At 35.1% G+C, this 20,725-nt stretch overlaps 1 protein-coding gene and 1 long non-coding RNA gene across 2 annotated transcripts in view; both read right to left on the bottom strand.

Moving 5' to 3' along the window:
• The window catches only part of LOC146734455 (uncharacterized), a 396,802-nt gene that overhangs the window by 77,042 nt on the left and 299,035 nt on the right, over window positions 1-20,725 (bottom strand). The gene's annotated exons all lie outside the window — the stretch shown is intronic.
• On the bottom strand, window positions 1,847-19,561 carry LOC100370563 (F-box only protein 16-like). The gene is made up of 8 exons (XM_006819180.3): window positions 19,340-19,561; window positions 14,748-14,783; window positions 12,784-12,990; window positions 10,936-11,100; window positions 9,437-9,669; window positions 4,665-4,788; window positions 4,123-4,291; window positions 1,847-3,613 (listed from the first exon to the last, which is right to left on the bottom strand). The coding sequence occupies exons 1-8, from the start codon at window positions 19,454-19,456 to the stop codon at window positions 3,549-3,551; spliced, it is 1,116 nt and encodes a 371-aa protein (XP_006819243.2). The 5' UTR covers window positions 19,457-19,561; the 3' UTR covers window positions 1,847-3,548.

A 20,725-nucleotide genomic window follows, 5' to 3' on the forward strand; every position in this document is an offset into this window, starting at 1 on the left:
TAGTAGAAGTAGACAGGGTATGCGCCGCTCTTTTGAATCCATTTTCAACGTCAAGTCAATCTTTTTTACCCTCAATTCAAAGATTTTCGGCCAATATTACAAGATTTAGGGCGATGTTTTGGAAAACACGTCTGTATTTGAGAAGGCATCCTCAGTCAACACTGATTTTTGTGGGTCCAGTATTCAACTGGCTGCAAAGCACTTCCATAAAAAAAAAACAGGTGAAAAAAATTGTTTTTAGTCGTTTGTTTTGTGTGGACTTCTAAATTTTCTCCAATATAGTACGACTTCTTTTTATAAAAGATCTTAGGTTGGGTATGTTATTTCCACCTTATTTTAGTCTTTTTATCACGACTGAATTTTAGCTTTTCCAGAAGTGTTTGTGAAATTACCCTCATTATGTACAAACCACGTGTCTACCCCATGGATAATTATAATTATTGATAAAACTATTCAATACTGGACTGTCGGCATAGTTACATCACAGAATATAAGATGAATAGAAAACATTGTATATCAAGTGATCTGCGTACAATGGTAACAATTCACGTAAGAATCCTTTCAAAACGCAAGACATAATCCCCATTGGCATTTTTGTTGACTTGCGTAACATTATCACTAGAACAGGAAGTAAGTCATTTGCATTAAAGTCATTGGCACCAATTAGCAGTGGATTATGATTAAGGATTACAAGCAACATTATCACGATCATGGAACTAAAAATATCTTTTTTTTTAGCTCTTGGCCACAATGGACATGTCTGTTTCCATAGAAACAATAGTTACGTAAATTTTCTGCTATGCAAACTTAATGGTTTACAATCAGCATGTATCATTAAGAGCAAATGTTTTTTTGTTTGAAGGGGTTGCTCTTGCGACATGAACCTATTAATTAGATGTTTGTAGATAGGGATTTGGTTGCCATGGAAACAGAAATAAATTTTGTGATTTTTATTTACATCTCAAAAAGTTGTGGATAGAGGTTGCCTTTGGCACAAGAATCAATATCTTTGATTTTGGTAGAGTTGTTATCTAGTTGCCATGGAAACAACATTTTGGGGAATAACAAGTTTTGAATGAATTATCATTGCATTGCATTTTAAGCATGGACCATTAGATTAGAGTTCTGGGGTAGATTTTTAATCTTAATAACAGAAACAAGAATGCTTTCAATAATTATTATGTGACAACTCAATGAGGAATTATTGTTTTTTTGTTTAGTGAATAAGCAGGGTATGTCATTTGGGGAAAGCGATCACACGTCTCATCTATCACTCTTAAAACTTAAGCACACAAAAGCTTACTACCAATCTCGCACTGCAGATAAATTCGTCTTGTTCGATATGGGACTCATAGCGACGAATACAACGTGTGTAGAATAAATTGGATGAAATTTAAACGCGCGACAACCACAGCCAAATCTATCAATCGCATCACTGTGTTTAGGCACATTCCATTTAAAAAAAGCCAGGGTATGGATAAACTATTTAAAACTTATTCTTCACACTCTTAAGTTCTGGTTCTTACAGACCCTACTCAGTTCCTTGCATCTTTTGAAATAATGTGCATCATTTTATTGTTATGGCAACTAAATAATACTGTAATCTTTCCAGTTGCATGTCATTTCAGAATTGTGCAATGTTATAACAGCCGTGTGTGGCATTTCAGTAGGCAGCAAGTACATCTGGTAATTCAGAATTTCTGTTGGTGAAATACGAGGGCAGCATGTAAATCTAACCATTCTGCATTTCTGTTAGTGAACTATGAGGGCAGCAGGTATATCTTGTACTTTAGATTTGTACTTTTATGATTTTATTAAAACATAATAAAACATATCTTTATCAATGTACTTGGTAATCTTTTTTTATTCATATATAATTATTAAGGAGAAATAATATTTACATCTAATGAAGTTTAAGATGAAAAATAAATAATTTCAACTATTTTCATTTATAAAATATTTACAAAGTTTTCTAAAATATCCCAACTACACAAGATTTTTCTAGAGTTATGCACAAGGTATGCAAGTATTTTTCAATCCAGAGAGTTGTGTGATGTGTAATCAAATCTGACAAATGTACTGATTATCGTTTCCTGTAGGAGTACATGTCGATGCTTGATTAGTGATAATCTCTATATAAAGATCATCTGTCTATAGTGACCACTTTTAGGCAGTCCCAATGCATAACGTAGCAGCAACCTGAGTACTGGTGAATCACCTGTATTATGTGACCATTCTTACAGTGATATTTTTTGCAGATTCACAATTTACTCAGTACAAACTTAATTTACATTGTTTCTGATCTTTGCATTAAAATATGTCATTATGAATACGAATCAGCTAAAAAATCACATCACATACTTGTTACAAATAAATTCTAACATTATAAAAACTTGATTAAGTATAACTTACATAATATATGGGGTATAAGTTAAATCAAAATTGGCACATTTCATATTTTGTCAAAAATGCATGAAGTCTTAAAAACTGTCCATTTTTACATGATTTGAAAAAAAAATAACTTGTGTTCAAAATTTCCAATTTCATGCTCCAAATTATTTATATTTAAACAAAAGAATTATATATGAATGAATCAACAGAAAATATAATTACATTTCAGAAATAATAAAATATATATCTTAGCATGTCAGTTTCATGGTGACTACTACCCTCCAGTGACACCAATTTTTCTGAAACCTGATATGTGAGGGCTCACTTCAAGCACATCAGCTGTGACATTAACATGTGGTAATTTGATTATCTGAAATGAGTCTTTAAGGTAGAGAGACTAATGTTAAAGCGAGAGAGTCGTCCCCTGCGCATGCGTCAGATGGCCATAGCGTGTCATTGTTTACAAACAAGCATCTACCCATGAGCCTTTGCATTTTTAACGTGTGTTGTTATCATGGCTTGGGACTTGAATGAATTTGAGTTTGGTAATTATATCGCTGACAAGCACCAAATTACCTATAAGTGACTGCAGCAAATCAGAGTCATCACGTTTCAGAATTCATCTGCAAGCTAATAATATAAATATATATTCATTTTATATGCTGTAAAATGACTAATTTTCACTGGGTTTAAATTTCGCTGGTTTATCATTTCAGGCATATTCAGTGGGTTTTAAATTCACGGTTTTATCATTTAGATAATGTGTTCTATGCTAAATTTTACATATTCACTGGGTTTTAATGTAGCGCATTTTCCAGTCAGCAAAATAAGCAAAATTAAAACCCAGTGAATAATTAAATTAACAACTTATTTCTTATTACACCCCTTATTTGATTTAAAATATTACAATGGTGTGAAGTGAGCTCAGTTTTCCAGTATATGACTAGTCATAACTATTTACAATGCATCTTGATAATCAAAGTATTAAACTCAAAATTTTCAAAATACTTAATACAATTGGTTAATGTACAGCGAAATGTTATCCAGACACCGAATGGGCTGACAGAATTGCTTGCATGACAAGACAACTTATAAGCAGGGCTATAGAGATAAGAAACACTCTTCTGCTGTACCACTCAACTGTAATTATACAACTACTAATCGTCATCGGAGAAGTAGGTATCCACTTGTCGCCATGGTTGCGACTGGAACTGCTTTGTAGCTGTTGAGAAATAAATTGGAAGAGTGAGGGCATGGAACAGATCATGTGACCTGATTAATTCAGTAATTCATTATAAATACAGCTTCGGAATTCAAGAAAACTGGAAAGGTGAAATATTTATTACAATTCATGCAAATACGGCTCATAAAATGTTTTACACGATAGTTCTACCAGACCTGATAAAGGCAATAACATTTAATGAATCATCTAGGAATGCAATTTTAAGATTTGGAGAATTGGAACTGCTATGAAATGAACTTTTTATGCCTTATTCTCAAAATCATTTAAATTTTAGAGTACTCGGAGATTATCAGCCATAGAGCTGCAAAAATACAAATGTATACAGGATAAATACCAATTGTAAAGGTTCAATGGTTTTAGAGAAGATAGTGGATAGATTTATGAAATATTCTATCTTGCTCTATTTTATATCATTATTTATATTTACAATTCCACCTTGGACGAAATTCCACTCAAGTAAGTCTTATTGTATTTTAATACTAACTTACAGGTTATATCTCTTTTTGTCGTATGACTTTGTGTCGGTGTACTTGTTTTTTGTACAGGTGATGGCCTCTTCATAGAACTGGAGATGTCAAAGTTGAGGGACATGTTAACAAATGGATCTCCATCTTGGTGCTGCGCCCATCCCGGTCGCTGATTCTTCTGGTTGATATTCTGGAAATTATTAATTTAACAAAACAAATCACTAGTCATTTAATGGTGCTTTTTTCTATCCTGACATTTTTTTATGTGATATTAATATTTGTGATAAATCCAAGTACTAAAGGAGTATAGGATGTATGAAACACAAACTATATTTCCATGTTTGGGACTACATTATATAACCATCTTACCTTATAAGGATATTAAATATTCCAAATAAGGAATGATTAAGCAATAAAAAAAATGGCGAGTGTTTTTAGAAAGAAAATGCACAGCAACAAAATTTCCCTGTGTTTTACTGTATTGCCCAGTCCCAGGATTTAAGTGCCACTTCGTAAAATTTTGAATTATTATAAGTGCTGGGATATTTTTGATGGAAACTTACAGAAGCTGAGTTTGCTTTTTTAAGTTTATAATTGGTTAATGTGGATGAGAACTTCTTCTTTTGTGTATCATCAATGCCATCAGTGAGGTCAGAGGTTGAATTTCCTTTCAGTATTCGCTGATTTCTGGTGAAAGGAAAATACATACAAAAAATCAGACAAAAAATACTAATACAAATGTATGCAAAACATAAAATAGATAATTATGAAAAAATAAGTATAATGGACTTACAATATCATAATCAAAGAAAGCTTAGAAAGAACTCCCATGTGCTGAGAGTATTGGAGACACATTAAATATAATTCGAAATTACTTAGCTGAAAACTAATTATGCAAATCAGAAAATTAATATGACCAGATTTGAGTGTAAAACTAATGAGGTCTGCGCAATGTAACAGAAAATCTATGTCTCCAAGTTTAATTGAAATGTGATTAGAACCAAAAAAATTATGAATTATTATGCTTATTAGGGAATTAATATGAACAGATTTTTACCCCAAACTAATTAGGTTTGTACATTGTCCTAGAGCATCTTTGTACTAAGTTTCATTGAAATGGAATAATTAGTACCGTGAAAACTCCAAAATCTCGACCCCTCTAAAAATTCGGCCGCCTATTTATTTGCCGGGGTTCGGTGTTTTATTTACCTCCAAATTTTCGACTCCACTAAGAATTGCCGACTCATTCTTATTCGAAAATTGCGACCAGTTTTAGTTTTCCCCCAAACGAAAAAAAAAACGATGTGAGCGTTCAAACGGGACCTTCCTCGAAGGCATGAATCCGGGTTTCTGATTGACTGAGAGATTTTTATTTTATTGGTAACGAAAATATATTCTAAATAAACGAAGTTTCAAATAAAAACGAACACAAAAATCTCGGCATGCTGTGTTTCTGAATTGTTGATTATTACTGTACTCAGTAGTGATTATAATAATGTACACAAAATAAATTTGTTGAATGGTTATGAAATACAAATAAAAGTCAACTTAGTTTCATCGTAAGCGAATGATTCCGGTCTCGTATAAACGTTTGATGCTGTAGGATATCCGCCATGTTCTCTTAGGTCAAATAGGTCAAATCGCTAATTAACCAATCAAAAAGCTGGATGATGCCAACGTGTTCAAATTACCATAGCTTATTTAAATATGTTAATGTTATTGAACGCAATGCGGAAGAGATTGGTGTTGTAGTACGATATTTTGGCTTGGATTTTGATGCGAAAACGGCATGATTTTTTTTAAATAAAAAAATTAGTTGTTTTTAAAAAATAAACTGGTCATCTGAAGAATAATTTAACATTGTTCACAGTGATAACAGCTCATTCTCGAAAGGAAGCTTACCCGCTCACGCTAGTCACGATAAAAATCATACACGTGTACCGTTAAAGTCCTAATATAAACCGCATACGTAATAGTAACCGCACCCCCAATTCCGGCTTCGGGGTTAAAGAGTTCTTAACAAAAATTGAAAACTTGAAAAGTACCTATTACTAACCGCACCCCCAATTCAACAAGACCGTGACTGTCTTCATTGTTTCAACCAGCTGTTCCAAAACGGCATTGTTCCTAATTCTATTCTTTGTTTCGACAACACGCCTAAAAATATTCACACCTATTTATTGTTCAGCGGTGATAAGATGTCAGACAGGCAATGAAACTGCTTTTGTTCTGGCGGCGACCTCTGTCAATACTCTTTCTGAATACGTCTGTGTTTCGTAAGTTTTAGACAATGAGCTTTTATCACCGTAAAAGTGTTAAACTGAGCATTGAAGAATAATTTATCTTTCGAAAACAAATAATTTCTTGATTTAAAAAAAAATCATGCCGTTTTCCCATGGAAATCAAAGGAAAAAGATCGCACTACATTATCGGTAAATCTCTTCCGTGTTGCGTTCACCATGAGGTCGCTGAACTGTCATTAACATATTTAAATGAGCTATGTAATTTAGACACGTGGGCACCATCCAGCATTTTGATTGGTTAATTAGCGACTTGACCTATCCGGTCAATAATACGTCACGTGAGCATTCAAAAGCATGGCGGATATCGTATCGGCTGTTTACATGTGACTGAAATCATTCGCTTACGGGGAAACTAAGTTGAATTTTACTTGCATTTTATAACAATTCAACGAATTTATTTTTCGTGCGTTATTATAATCACTACTAAATAATAATCACCAATATCAACACTTCGAAAACAAGTAAGTTATTCACTTGAGACCAGCAGCATGGCCGGATCGAGCTACCGTTATGTGATCATTTGCTACTAAGCAGTGCATTCGTGTTTTTATTTGAAACTTCTGTTAGAATATACTTTTCGTTACCAAGAAAATTAAAAAAAATAAATGCATATTACATTAAAAATACTGAGTATTTTTTGTATCATGTAGAATTTTTTTTTTATTGTAATTTTTCAACATTTCGTAACGCCTATTTTAGAACCAAAATAAGGCCTTTCACTCTTCCCCGACGCCTATTCAAGAGATTGTACGGTGTATTGTTTGTTTTGTGCATGTGTTGTGGACAAAAAATGACCACGCCCATTTAGTGATTGCAATATGTACGTAATAGAAACCGCACCCCGAACTTGAGCTATTGATCCCAATTTTTAAATTGATACATTGTAATATAAACCGCGGTTTATAATAGGACTTTAACGGTACTCTTGAATAGACAGACGTCAATGACCACGGTAAAACTTACTCTATTTTAGCCGGCAGGATTGATTGAAATGTCCAAAAAATGACGCCAAAATACACCTTAAAAGTCCCATTTTATTTTCTTAAATCCCATTTTATTTTTTAATCCAAGGGCGAATTTACGGCAGAATTTGGTCCCTCAAATAAGGGACACGTGAGCTTTGATTCTAACCGGATACATTGCACTGGGTCGGGGAGATAGTTTGCTAAACTTCCATGTATCTTTTGTCCAATGGGTACCTGTACTTCGAACATTCGCAAGTTTTCCTAGGTAGTGCGAGACAGCTTTGTCTTTTGACCTATTAGTTTTGTGCTGACCTCTTCTCCGCGTCTTGATGTTTTGTTTTGCTTGTCATAATACTCACTGATTGATGACTTTGTTTAGATTTTGAGTTACAACTCGGCCACGACCTTTGCTTTTACCGTGAAACATGAGGAAGTTTACGTCAATTGACGGACATTGCATTTTTTAAAAACTAATGAAGCACACTGTCTATCATCTCCATTTTTTCATTTGCTGATTTCTATTCTGAAAAATTCGACCGTCCGAAAATGCACCTTAATTTTGACTCTAAAAACACGTCACATTTCTAACACCAATTATTTAAAACCGGTCGAAATTTTGGAGTTTTTACGGTGCTTTAGATATCAGTGTGAAAGCTTAAAATTGGTTAATTATGCAAATTAGGTAATTAATATGTACAGATTTTAACCCACAATTATTCAGGTCTGTCTATTGTCCTACAGCATCCATGTACATTCATTGATATGTGATGTATAGTACCTGAGATATCAGTGTGAAAGTTGGTTAATTATGCAAATTAGGTGATTAATATGCACAAATATTTACCGGAAACTAATTGGGTCTGCATAATTCTAGATTCATTGAAATGTGATGATTAGTACTTTAGATATCAGTAGAAAAGCTGAAAATTAATTATGCAAATTAGGTAATTAATATGCACAATTATTTACCCTAAAACTAATCAGGTCTCTGCATAGTCCTAAAGGATCTATGTACCAAGTTTCATTGAAATGCGATGATTAGTACTTGAGATACCTGTGGAAAAGCTGAAAATTAACTAATTATGCAAATTAGGTGATTAATATGCACAAATATTTATCGAAAACAATCATTCTCTGCATAGTCCTTGAGTATGTAAGTACCAAGTTTCATTGAAATGTAATGCTAACTACTTATATCAAATGCTGAAAATTAATTAATTATGCAAATTAGGTAATTAATATGTACTGATATTACCATAAAAACTATCAGGTCTGTGCAGTGTCGTATGACATCTATGTACCAAGTTTCATTGAAATGTGATGATTAGTACTTGAGATATCAGTGGAAAAACCGAAAATTGACTAATCATTATGCAAATTAGGTAATTAGTATCCACGGATTATTACCAAAAACTAATCAAAACCTAGCATTAGTTCAGAGCATCTATGTACCAAGTTTCATCAAAATCCAATGAGTGGTTGTTTAGATATCAGTGGTACAGTCATGGAACCACTAAAAAATAGCTAATTATCATGCAAATTAGGTAATTAATATGCACGGATTTTTACCAAAAATTAATCAAATCTGCGCATATGTTCAGAGCATCTATGTACCAAGTTTCATCAAAATCCAATGAGTGGTTCTTTAGATATCAGTGGAACAGTCATAGAACAGCTAAAAAATAGCTAATTATCATGCAAATTAGGTAATTAACGAGCATGGATTTTTACCAAAACCTAATCAAATCTGCGCATTGGCCCAGAGCATCTATGCACCAAGTTTCATCAAAAACCGATGTATGGTTCTTGAGATAGCAGTGGAACAGTCGGACACACATACACACATACACACACACATACACACATACACACATACACACATACACACATACAGACACACTAACTGCAAAGACTCCCATTTTGTGCTTCGCACATGGGAGTCAAAAATATAGTAAATTACTAAGCAACTAAATTCAGTCTGTTCTAAATAACAGCTGCAGAAAAGTGAAATGTTCAAAAATTTACAGCAGGAATCAGACATTGGTAGGGGGGGGGTATTTTATTTACCTTGATTTTAGAACCTCATCATCGTTATCAAGATAGTTATATCGAACAGTATCTTTAACTACAGGATCAGATCCTCTCCACGGTGGTAACTCTAGAGGGGGCCCTGTTTTCGTTTTCCCTCTTGGTGGTTTCTTGGTTGTCCTTTCAAACTCAACTCTTTTCTCTTTACCATTCATTGTGGTATGTCCATTTGTCATATGCGACCCGCCCGCCTGCGGAGATCTGCTTTTCTTCTGTTCAATCAAAATCAAATTAATTTATTAATCTTTTCTTTCAGTTTATTCATGGGGAATAAAAACAACATTTGAAGATTGACACACTTCCGTCAGATTTGGCCAAAAGCAGTTACAAACAAATTAGTGTCTACCCCTATGAAAATAATTCTACTATTGTATACAGCAATAAGTCAAGATGCTAACAGGGTAATGTAGTTAGCCAGAAAAGATGACACCCTCTGAAAAGTAAGTTCGTCACTTTTTACAAAATATAAAGTTCATATCTATTTGAAAATGTTATCAAGTCCTGAATCCCATGAGAAATTATACATAATATATTATTGTACATTAAAATTAACAAATAAGAGAAAAATACATAAAAATAAAAAAAAAAAAATTGCACTAAGAATGTTTGGATGAATTATGTACATGTAGTTCAAAGCATTAATACATTGCCTGCGGACTCTTTGTTTTTTGTCTGTGAAGGTTTTCAACAGACAATGTGTAAATGATTCTTACCACTGATTGTTGTTGTGAAAGACTAATAGGAAAGGATAGGAGAAACAAGTGCATATCTAATTGATCACGAAACATTACCAGGGTTCACAATTCAGGGCCACTTAGGTAGGCCAATATATGCTCTACTTGAATACATTAACAATGAGATAGTTACTTCATATTTTCAATGAGTCTGAGCACATATAATATCATTTTTTTTGAATTTTGGGTTTAAAATTGTGTTCCCCATGAATAAAACAAAGTTCAAGTTCTGTAGTTATATACACAATGTTACATCAGCAGAATTCTTACCCAAGGATGACATAACAATTGAACATCATGTGAATGGCAACATGTCATCACCTGGCTTTCAAGTACATGTAAATGAGGAAAGTGACTGAGTGAAGCAGGACATTTCCAGTGATGAGATTCAGATGATCAAAATGTATTTGTTTTATCAATAGTGTATGCACTTATGTAAATGACACAGGTGTATTTACAGCACTGTAAAATCTATTAAAATGGTACAATGTAACAGAGGGGATATGGCTTCTATGAGAGCATCTGCACATATGAGAAATTGTGAAATTCTCAGTTGTTCAAAAATGATGGGTGAGACTTCTATTAGGAATGAAGCTTCGAATGCAGATTTTACGGTAATAATAAATCATATTTGAATAACAATGAATACAATACATTCAATTTTTAGTTTATGTGCGTCTCTATTAGAGATCCGCTTCTAATAGAGCAAATGCAGTAGGTTAGGAGTCCAAAAAAAAACTTTACCTTTGGACCTAGTAAATTTATCTCCCTAACATTTTCAAGGTACAGTCTCTTCCAAATACCAGTTTCATAAGGACTTGGACTGAATGTCAAATACCATCCTAATTTAAGACATTTTGGCATCCACACCTGGTCCAGTTCCGTGAGATACTTCCAATACCAAGACACCTAGAAGACAAAAACGAAAATTACTTGCGAATCGCTGATGTGAAAGTATCCATATGTTATGTTCAGATAACGATGTCTTTGTTGTTAAGTTGTGAATATGGACATCACCAGGACATTGTACGACCAATAACAATGGTTTTATTTTAAAGCTTTATTTGAATCGCATGTAAAACTAGCTGGTTTCCAAACAGTTCTAGGACGGGGGTGAAAAACCAAAGTGATCAATCATTGACAAATTGGAATTGTAAATATGCAAGTAAAATCAGGTGACAGCTAGTCAGACTGAAAACTCGGACAGGAAAAAATCTGATGAGCTGATCGCACCTTTTTTATCGGGCACCTCACTCGATGCGGAGAAAAACGAGACTGATTGGGGAGCCAATATGGCATCGCCTCATTACCTCGGTCACGTGATTCGTGACATAAAAGGAAAATCTTGAGGTCATGGGGCTTCCCCTGACCTAGATTTCTCTCTCCGTCATTAAACTCATAGTTGCTGTCGACATAGGAAGTAAAGTAAGCAAATAACACCGAATAAACGGCAAGGTAAAGACTATGCCTAATTATAGTAAACACGTACTGCATGCATGACTCGAACCGGCGCTCGCGTACGGCACCTAATCGCCTAGCTTCACGCCACTACACGTCTTCCCCTCGGCCACCGGGCATCCCCAAAAAAGGATGCTTAATAACCGAGCTTATTACGTGCAGAGAACATGAAACCCGTCCACGCGATCCGCGCCACACATCCTTTTTTGGGGATGCCCGGTGGCCGAGGGGAAGACGTGTAGTGGCGTGAAGCTAGGCGATTAGGTGCCGTACGCGAGCGCCGGTTCGAGTCACGCACGCAGTACGTGTTTACTATAATTAGACATAGTCTTTACCTGGCCGTTTATTCGGTGTTATTTGCTTACTTTACTTCCTATGTCGACAGCAACTATGAGTTTAGGATTATTTCTCAGTACTTATTCACTGTTACAATGCTGTACCATTACTTTCACCATCCTACTACAGCCATCTCTGAAGGCCTTTGCCGCATTCTGGCTACGCTGTGTGGCGCGGATCGCGTGGACGGGTTTCATGTTCTCTGCACGTAATAAGCTCGGTTATTAAGCATCCTTTTTTGGGGATGCCCAGTGGCCGAGGGGAAGACGTGTAGTGGCGTGAAGCTAGGCGATTAGGTGCCGTACGCGAGCGCCGGTTCGAGTCACGCACGCAGTACGTGTTTACTATAATTAGACATAGTCTTTACCTTGCCGTTTATTCGGTGTTATTTGCTTACTTCTCTCCGTCATTGGCTGAATCACAGATTAACGCCCACAGTTCAAAATAGTCATTTTGAGACAGAAATTAAAAGTGATTAAAACTTCACAATAAATGTAATTTTCATCGGATTTATCTATAGTCAATGCAAACAGATTGTCACAATCACGGCACTTTGTCCAAATTTAAACTTAACAAAATTGCCCACCCCTCACTAGGCCTGCCTCCAGGGATTGCGTTAACCCCATATTTTGCTTTCCGGACTCCAATTATGGAGGGACCCATTTTTTCAGGCAAGCTGGGGTCCAATCTCTAATAAAGTTATCCAGGGTCAAATTTCAATTTCTATAAGTAGGACTTGTCGAGACATTAGCGCAAACCCTGTGCGTTTATAAAAACATACCGAGTACTTTCACTCACCTGAGCACATCGACACAAACTCCGGGGATCCAGAAAAGTGAAGATGTAAATGGCGAGACATCGCGGTAATGTTCCACTGAAATCCTGACTGTCAATTGGCAGAACCTGTCCGGTTACTTTCATACAGAATTCTAATTGGCTTTTACTGCTTTTCAAAATGATGTCTTGTAACACACGTTTGCGCTGACTGTCACCCCATTTGTCGTACTGAGTGAGAACAGATAATGATAAACAAAAATAACTGAGTAAGAATGTAAAAGTATCTGTATAGCATGTATAATTGCTAAATCCATAAATTCTAAACTTTTTACAATATTTGCTCTTTTGAGCTATAATAAATTAGAGGTGTGCCTAGGATAAAAAAAAAGTCATATTTTAATGATTCAATATATCGTTAGTACTGGTACTCAAATTTCAAAACAATCTTTCCATTTAGCACAATCTTTCCTGGTGCCTACATTAGAGAACAATTCAAGTTTTTTCGTAGTCACTGACATCGTTTCAAGATTATGTTTTTGTTATTGTAAATAGCATAAACAGGTAAACTCAACAATGATCTGCTATCACCATGAAAATGTTTGTTTTTCAACAAATTACTAATAAACTTAAAAAAAAACAAAAAACCATGCTGTTTTTACACTGAAATCAATTCAAGAAGATCTTACTGCACTGTAGTTTATATTTGAAACTTGTTCCAATGTATACTTCCTATACATTACCAACAAAATTAAAACCAATGCAGATTACGTTAAAATCACTCAGTATATTTTGATATCACAGATATTTGTTGTTCAACATGCCTAATCTAGAACAAAATTAAGGTCTGATTTCTAAATTACAATAGTAATTTGATTTTATATGCACTTCTAATGATTCTCTTATAATATCTTATGACAATCTTGGTGTTGTATATACATGTATACTTGTATACAAATTAATAGTATAACAGTATAGTCGGCATGTGGCTAGTGTACCCATATATGACTTGTCACAGAAACACCAAGCAGATTGTTCACAGACTTCCGTGTACTAAATAATTTGAAATAAAACTACCATCCGAACAAGGGGCATCGTCGACCATATACTCTCATCACTTACACTGGACTGATCTGAATCTTCACAGTATACCGTACTTCCCTGATCATAAGCCCGGAGGCATGAACACGTAAGGGAAAAGTAAGGGATGAGATTACATGTATACTCGAGGACCAACTCAGAAAAGATGATTTTGTTTTGTCCCATGTATACTTTTGTACACATTACCAACAAAATTAAAACCAATGCAGATTACGTTAAAATCACTCAGTATATTTTGATATCACAGATATTTGTTGTTCAACATGCCTAATCTAGAACAAAATTAAGGTCTGATATCTAAATTACAATACTAAACTGAATTTATATGCACTTCTAATGGTTCTCTTATAATAGAATATATCTTATGACAATCTTGGTGTTGTATATACATGTATACTTGTACAAATAGTATAACAGTATAGTTGCCATGTGACTAATTTACCATACCCATATATGACTTTCGCCCAATCTGTTTCACATACATGTAAGCGCATCGCCCTACTATCGCATTTTGTGGTTCATATTACAACATCAAATTTTCGATCGAATAGACTAGATCAGTCATAGTGATTATATTTTTTATTAGATAATGACCATCAGCGATGTTTATGTTTTTTTTAGTGTATATTCAGAACGATTAAAATACGAGACACAAATATGCAACCCGAACGAGGTGGAAAGGCATAATTCCACAACCCAAATGTGATTGATGTGTGATGTGAAATACATAGTTATGTGATCAAAACATGATTGATGTGTGATGTGAAAATCGTGACAGGTTGCATTAAAGCAATACTGTAGATGTACATATAAATCAGATTACATTACAGTAATCAGTTGCCATGTGGCTTGTTTACACACATACATTATCATATACTTGTACCTACCCATTTTCCAACTAAATCTCTTCTCTCTTCAAATACCTAGACATGCAGAATAAATAAAAATAGTTCATTTTAAGGTTGCATTGTTGGCAAAATTCTGTTTGCTACGTTGTATTAAACACACACACCAGGGACACCCAATACAGAATTTATTCATCCCAGTTGATAAACAGCGCAATATGTTAGACTATGTTTTGCCAATAATACAAACTTTAAGAAGGATTCTGTCAGCATTAGTTTCAGGAGGGTTGGTGTGGTCAGAGGAGCTATATACAAACTAAATTGTTTTAATTCACAATTATTCAACCAGAATTTTGATTATTAGTATTTTTTATATCCACTCCTATTCAGTCTTGAATGGCCCTTGAAAACTACCATTAGTAGTTTGGTATATTTGGACAATCTTTAGATTTAGATAATACTGTAAAATACTTTATTTTAGCTAGAATTAATTTTCGCTAAAAAGACTTTTTGGGTGTTTTGTATGGAATTTATTTTCACTGATTTATGACGAGTTGAATGTAAAATATAGAAAAAAAGGTATATTCGCTGGATTTTATTTTCACTGAATCATTCCTTCAGCAAAAAAAGCGAAAATTAATTCCAAGTGAAAATAAAGTATTTTACAGTATGTCATACATTGTATATAGTCACAGTGTTACACCTTATAAATGTCAGGCATGGGGCTAATTTGCATAATATACTATATAATTTTAATTAAATCAAAATATCAACTCTTCATTGTTTCTTGGATGCTCAGTAGCCAAGCACAGTAAAACTGCCATTTTTAAAAGGTCTAGGATAACACTAACTAAGTGGGGTCAACTCAACCACAGGCTATGTATGGGAACTCAGTCAACTGACCCTGAAGAAAACTGGACAACTGGACATCCCTTGCATGCTACTTTCTAAACACAGCTAAAAACACTGTACAAATAAAAGCATTAAAAAACTGTAAATATTAAGAAGATCTGAGATTTTGTTGTTAAATTAAATTATGTTCACCATTGCCAGTCAGTCAAGATATAGTTGAATATGTTTACTATATTTCTGTCTACAATAATGGAAAAGGAGTCTAGACAAAATAACTATAGAGTTAATTATTTAAATAGTTACACACTGTCCCAGTGAAATGACGTGATTGAACTGGTATCCGCGTTTTAAATTATTTTCCTAGATGAGACTTTTGTGGTCCTTGCTGCAGTTCTGTAGCTTTTAGTTTTGTGGTAGTTTTTTTATTCTCAACTATCAATCTTTCAACAGTCGACGAGTTCTTTATCGCATATATTGAGACGGGCAGACGATGAACCCTACCAACGACAACAAACCAAAAGCTTGTAATACAAGTATTGGCGATCTGCTCCGTTAGGATTGCCCTTATAATCACTTTTGTCGTTTTGTTCGTTTTCACAAATGATTTTTTCTGTGATTTTTTTGGCATGGCGGATTTCTTTCAAACTTGGCAGGTAGGTCACACCTTCACCCTAGTTATTAGGAAACATCTGAAAATTTTTTTTTGGCCCACCGTTGAGCCAAAAAACTAATTTTTGGATAGCTTCGCGCCAAATGTATCTCCTCCTACAAATTTGGGATAAAACACTTCAGACATAGCTCATTCTACTCAGCTTGAGTGTGGGCACAAAGTTATTAATTGAATTTTTATATCTTTTTTCATTACTGAGAAATTTGACCTCAAAGTTGAGGTAACTTTTCACCAGCAACGGCTTTTAACTACTTTCGCCAAATGTATTACCTCCTACCAGTTTTGTACACAGTCAGCTGGCATCGGTGTTGCTGGGTGTATATGATAAAGGAAAGTTGTGCAACCAAATTTGCCAAGTTCGCACTAAGGCAGAAATTCACGGTTTTCAGCATTTTTGTAATAAAGACATTATTCTCTATCAATAATCCGCCCAAAACAGGAACATTTCTACTAATTCTTGTGTTTTTTTTTTTTGTGGTTGCGAAAGTAAAACATTCCGGAGGGAGTGAAACGGAAGCAGGGTTCTCCACGAGGGGTTTTTACAGGGCGCCGCGCCCTGTTATCTGAAATTGGCGCCCTGTTTAAATTGTCAGCGCCCTGTTATATTTCCTGTGCGCCCTGCATGGTCCCATACAAAGAATTGTTTACAAAACAGGCCAACACTCATTGTCTTCCGCAGATGATTCATCGTGCTCAGGGTAACTGGTTCATTGTTTTAAGGTGCAACTGTGAAAATTCCGGTTTGTTATCGTAGCAGGTCACCGTGAGGTGATAACACCACCAAACAAAAAGTTACAAGTTTTTTCAACACGATTAAAAATGAACATGTGGCCCAGAAAAGTGCATTACCGTACCCATATTTTTACTGCCAGGGTGACGTCAAATATATAAAATCGTTATCGGTAAAACCATTCGTTAAACATAAGGTCTATGGTTAAACCCAAGTTCACGCCGTGACTAGGTAGCGGCAACATCGTCACCGCCGAGTGGAACAAAGGCAGCAACCGGGCAGCTATGCACTTGCATGATCGGTAAACGACCAGCGCAGCCGACGTACCATCACAGACATTGCTGATCACCAAGAAGTCCACACGAATGCTTGCTTGAACATGTAAATGTTTACATTTAAATGAAACTATTTAAAGTTGAATTTTCTTTAAATCACAATTTAAAAACCCCGGTAAAACGGCCATGCTTTCAACTCGCATCATAAGAGGAAGAAATAAATTTACTTGTGTTCTTTTGGAACAAATATTCTGATTGGTTGTTTTTCGCGTCAATGCGTGGCTTTGGCCAATCAAAAGCATCGTTACATAGTATCAGGGTGCACACAGTAAAATGAACTGTTTCCGGGTCATAGCTGTTTTCAACGAAGCAGACATCAACAAACTTTCGATTCGAATGGAAACTATTCTTTTAAATATGTATTTTGTCTTTTTATACCTAATTCTATTATTTTTGATAGTAACTGTTAACTGCAGATCGAAAATCTTCTATTGTGTATATTTTATTTCGTTTGATCACCTTGGTTTTTGGTGCCATTCATGTAAGTTTTTTAATGAACCAATTACGAATGTTTGTGCGACATATATTTTATTTTGCTTCGTCCAAATAAATATAAATCATCAATATAAATTTTTGCTAATAATTAAATAAAGCATGTATGTATCTATTTGGGAAAATAAATTAACAAACTTGTTACGTTTTTTTCTGGACGCGATCATTACTTGTAAACAACTGATGTTGCCGCTTGAGGAATCGTGCAGCTAAAATCAGCTGATTGTACGTGCTGACGTTTACTTAATAATAGCTCTTCAAAATTCCTATTCATTTTGTAATAATAAATATATATTATGCATATGTAATAATATGTAGATTAATAGATTTTTTGGTTTCTATTTTTCAACATCCTTGCCAATGATGCATGTTACAAATGTGCCACGCCCACTTCACATTGGCGCGCCCTGTTTAATTTTCAAACCGTGGAGAACCCTGCGGAAGAGCTAAACTTAACGCGTAAAAATAGAACACGTATTTTGACCTCTATGCGGTCGAGCCCCGTGTCCATCGCCTGGCGATGCTCTTCCGTTTCACCAGTTGCGTTTTTTTTGACTAAAATTTGGGCAGTACTGTCAGTCACGAAAATTGATGAATAAATTAATACACATAAAATATGTATAACGGGCTAATTCAATGGTCACCGAACACTCCACTACTAAACAATCTGTGGCAAGATAGTAGCGTACTGTATATTTGACCCAGATTTGACAAGCGTGGTATAGTTTTTTGCGGGACAGAGTCCTTTATTTGCTGGCATTCTTGACTTTGGACTGCAGTTCTTTTTTATATTTTAGGGTAAATGTTTCTGATATGCTCTTAGGTTGCTTAATATCCGTCTGAAATTCTGGACTGTGGTCATATTTTCCGATTATGAGTCGTATGTTTAAATAACTCACCGTGACTAGTGTTTTGCATTATTTAGTATATTATTATGAAAGTCAAAGCACTGTACTTTAGGTAAATATTTATCGTTTCGTTATTTCATTATTTCCTTTCCAGCATTTACAGGAAACGCTTCATTCTAGAAAATCCTATCGCAAAACGGTTGGAAATAATAAATGCAACAGCAGAATACGTCCTAGCACAGTCACTCTACTAGTAGAGTGACTGTGGTCCTAGTAATAAACTAAGTGACTTCTAAAGACTGAATGGTGTTTGCGAACTTCATTATTAGTTATAAACCGACGTTAGCTTCACGTTTATGTCACCATGGAAACAGCCAAAAACATATTGCTTGTTTCTGAGCGGAGCGGATCGCCAACCAGCCTACCGGCTTGTTACATCTATCACTGACCATGTCCGCGGCTTGTTGCAGGTTTAGCAGCTCGGAATAGCTTATGTCTCTGCTAAAACTGCTGCAAGTCGCGGCGTTTTTCGATATCGGGTCTGTATATACAGGCTTCGCCTATCGGTGTATCGCTAGATAACACAGACAGACGAAATAACCCTAAAGACGATAAACAAAAAAACTGCGATGAATTTATGAGCCACAGAACTACAGTTACGCGGACCCATTGGCACTCAACACTAAATTGACTGTCATGAGACTGACCTTTTCGTTTGCTTTGGGGTGATTCATTGGCGTCCATGCACTAAATCTCGTTGAATTCATAGATTCAATTCCCTTTGACTTAGCCTCCAGTTTCTTCTGCTGTGCAGACCACGCCATGGTTTTACTATAGTTTGAATAAACGTAAACAAACAACCAAATCTACTGACAAGTTGACACACTCAGCTTGTTGCTACCGCCATCTTTGGTCAACAAATCAATTTCCGTTATAGTGCATCATGGGAGTAGTATAGTTTGCCCTCATCGGTGGAAACTGAAACTCAGTGAGACAATTAGACAATTATCCCCCCCCTGATTTCAAAGGATGTCCAAGCTAGTTTTAAAACATATTTATTTCGTAGTATGAAGCAGATAAAGTGATAAATACAAATAAATAAAGGACAGCACAAAAATACGTATCGAAACAAATTTCCCAGCCATGAGCAGTTGACAACAGACACAACTTTTTCTTAAGTCCTAACGAGTGTGACACAAATTAAAAACGAAAGTACTCCCTATTAAAATAAATTAAACGATAATGTCTGATAAAATAATATTTTTTTTTAAATATGTACTTAATCATTTATTTTCCATATACTTGGTTTTTATTTATTTGCACTATGTTTACATCGTTTTTTTTCTCTCTAAATTCACGAAAATCACATTCATTCCGTCTAAACGCTTCATTAAATGTAATATACTGTAAACTTTTGAAAATCAAACAGTCATTGCGTGTAAAAAGCGCATTTTTTCCAGCCCAAAACGCCCACAATGTTCACCATTTGGTTTCAGTTTTTCAACTGGCTGCGGGGCATTCCACCCCAAATACTCAGTGTCTTGTACACCCCGAGAAACAAGTCTCTTTCAAAAAGAATTCAGGTTTTTACTGGAACACCACACCCATATAGTTTTTGTCTGCGTCATATTTATTAATATGCTTTGAAATACAAATATTTCCATCCCAATTGCTAAAAAAGTAATTAGAGACATTACGCCTGTATGGCATCTTGGTTCGAGTTCCTCGCCGATAGGACTGTTACAGTCAGTGTGCCGCCACAACGAGCGACCAAATGGCAGTTTGTGGCGTCCCTCTAAACCACCAAACACCGTTGGAATTCGAGCCTCGCCTATCTGAAAGTTCTAATCATTAGTGTGAAAACAAGAACAATGCGGAGTCATACCAGGACGGCGTCAGTTGTTTTCACGGTTTCACACCTTCACCAAAAAATAGCGTGTTCTAACGGAGATGGGATAAAAGACGAAGAAAACTGTTATACTATGATTAGAAATTATAAACTTGGAAAATTTATTATGTATTGATTTTTGTTTCAGTCATGTATTTTTTTATATTAATATTGTGCTCCTCAACAAATAAATAACAAACACTAA

This window comes from Saccoglossus kowalevskii, chromosome 14, assembly GCF_978046115.1.
Source record: "Saccoglossus kowalevskii chromosome 14, keSacKowa6.1, whole genome shotgun sequence".
In the NCBI taxonomy this organism is placed as follows: Eukaryota; Metazoa; Hemichordata; class Enteropneusta; family Harrimaniidae; genus Saccoglossus; species Saccoglossus kowalevskii.

Bases quoted from the DNA above. Each gene is read 5' to 3' on its own strand.
- LOC100370563 (XM_006819180.3), bottom strand. From the start codon at position 19,456: ATGGCGTGGTCTGCACAGCAGAAGAAACTGGAGGCTAAGTCAAAGGGA. The intron at 9,670-10,935 runs GTAAAGTTTTTT...TTGATTGAACAG, and splicing joins TAAATTTACTAGGTCCAAAG to AAGAAAAGCAGATCTCCGCA. The intron at 4,789-9,436 runs GTAAATAAAATA...TCCTTTCACCAG, and splicing joins GATGAGGTTCTAAAATCAAG to AAATCAGCGAATACTGAAAG.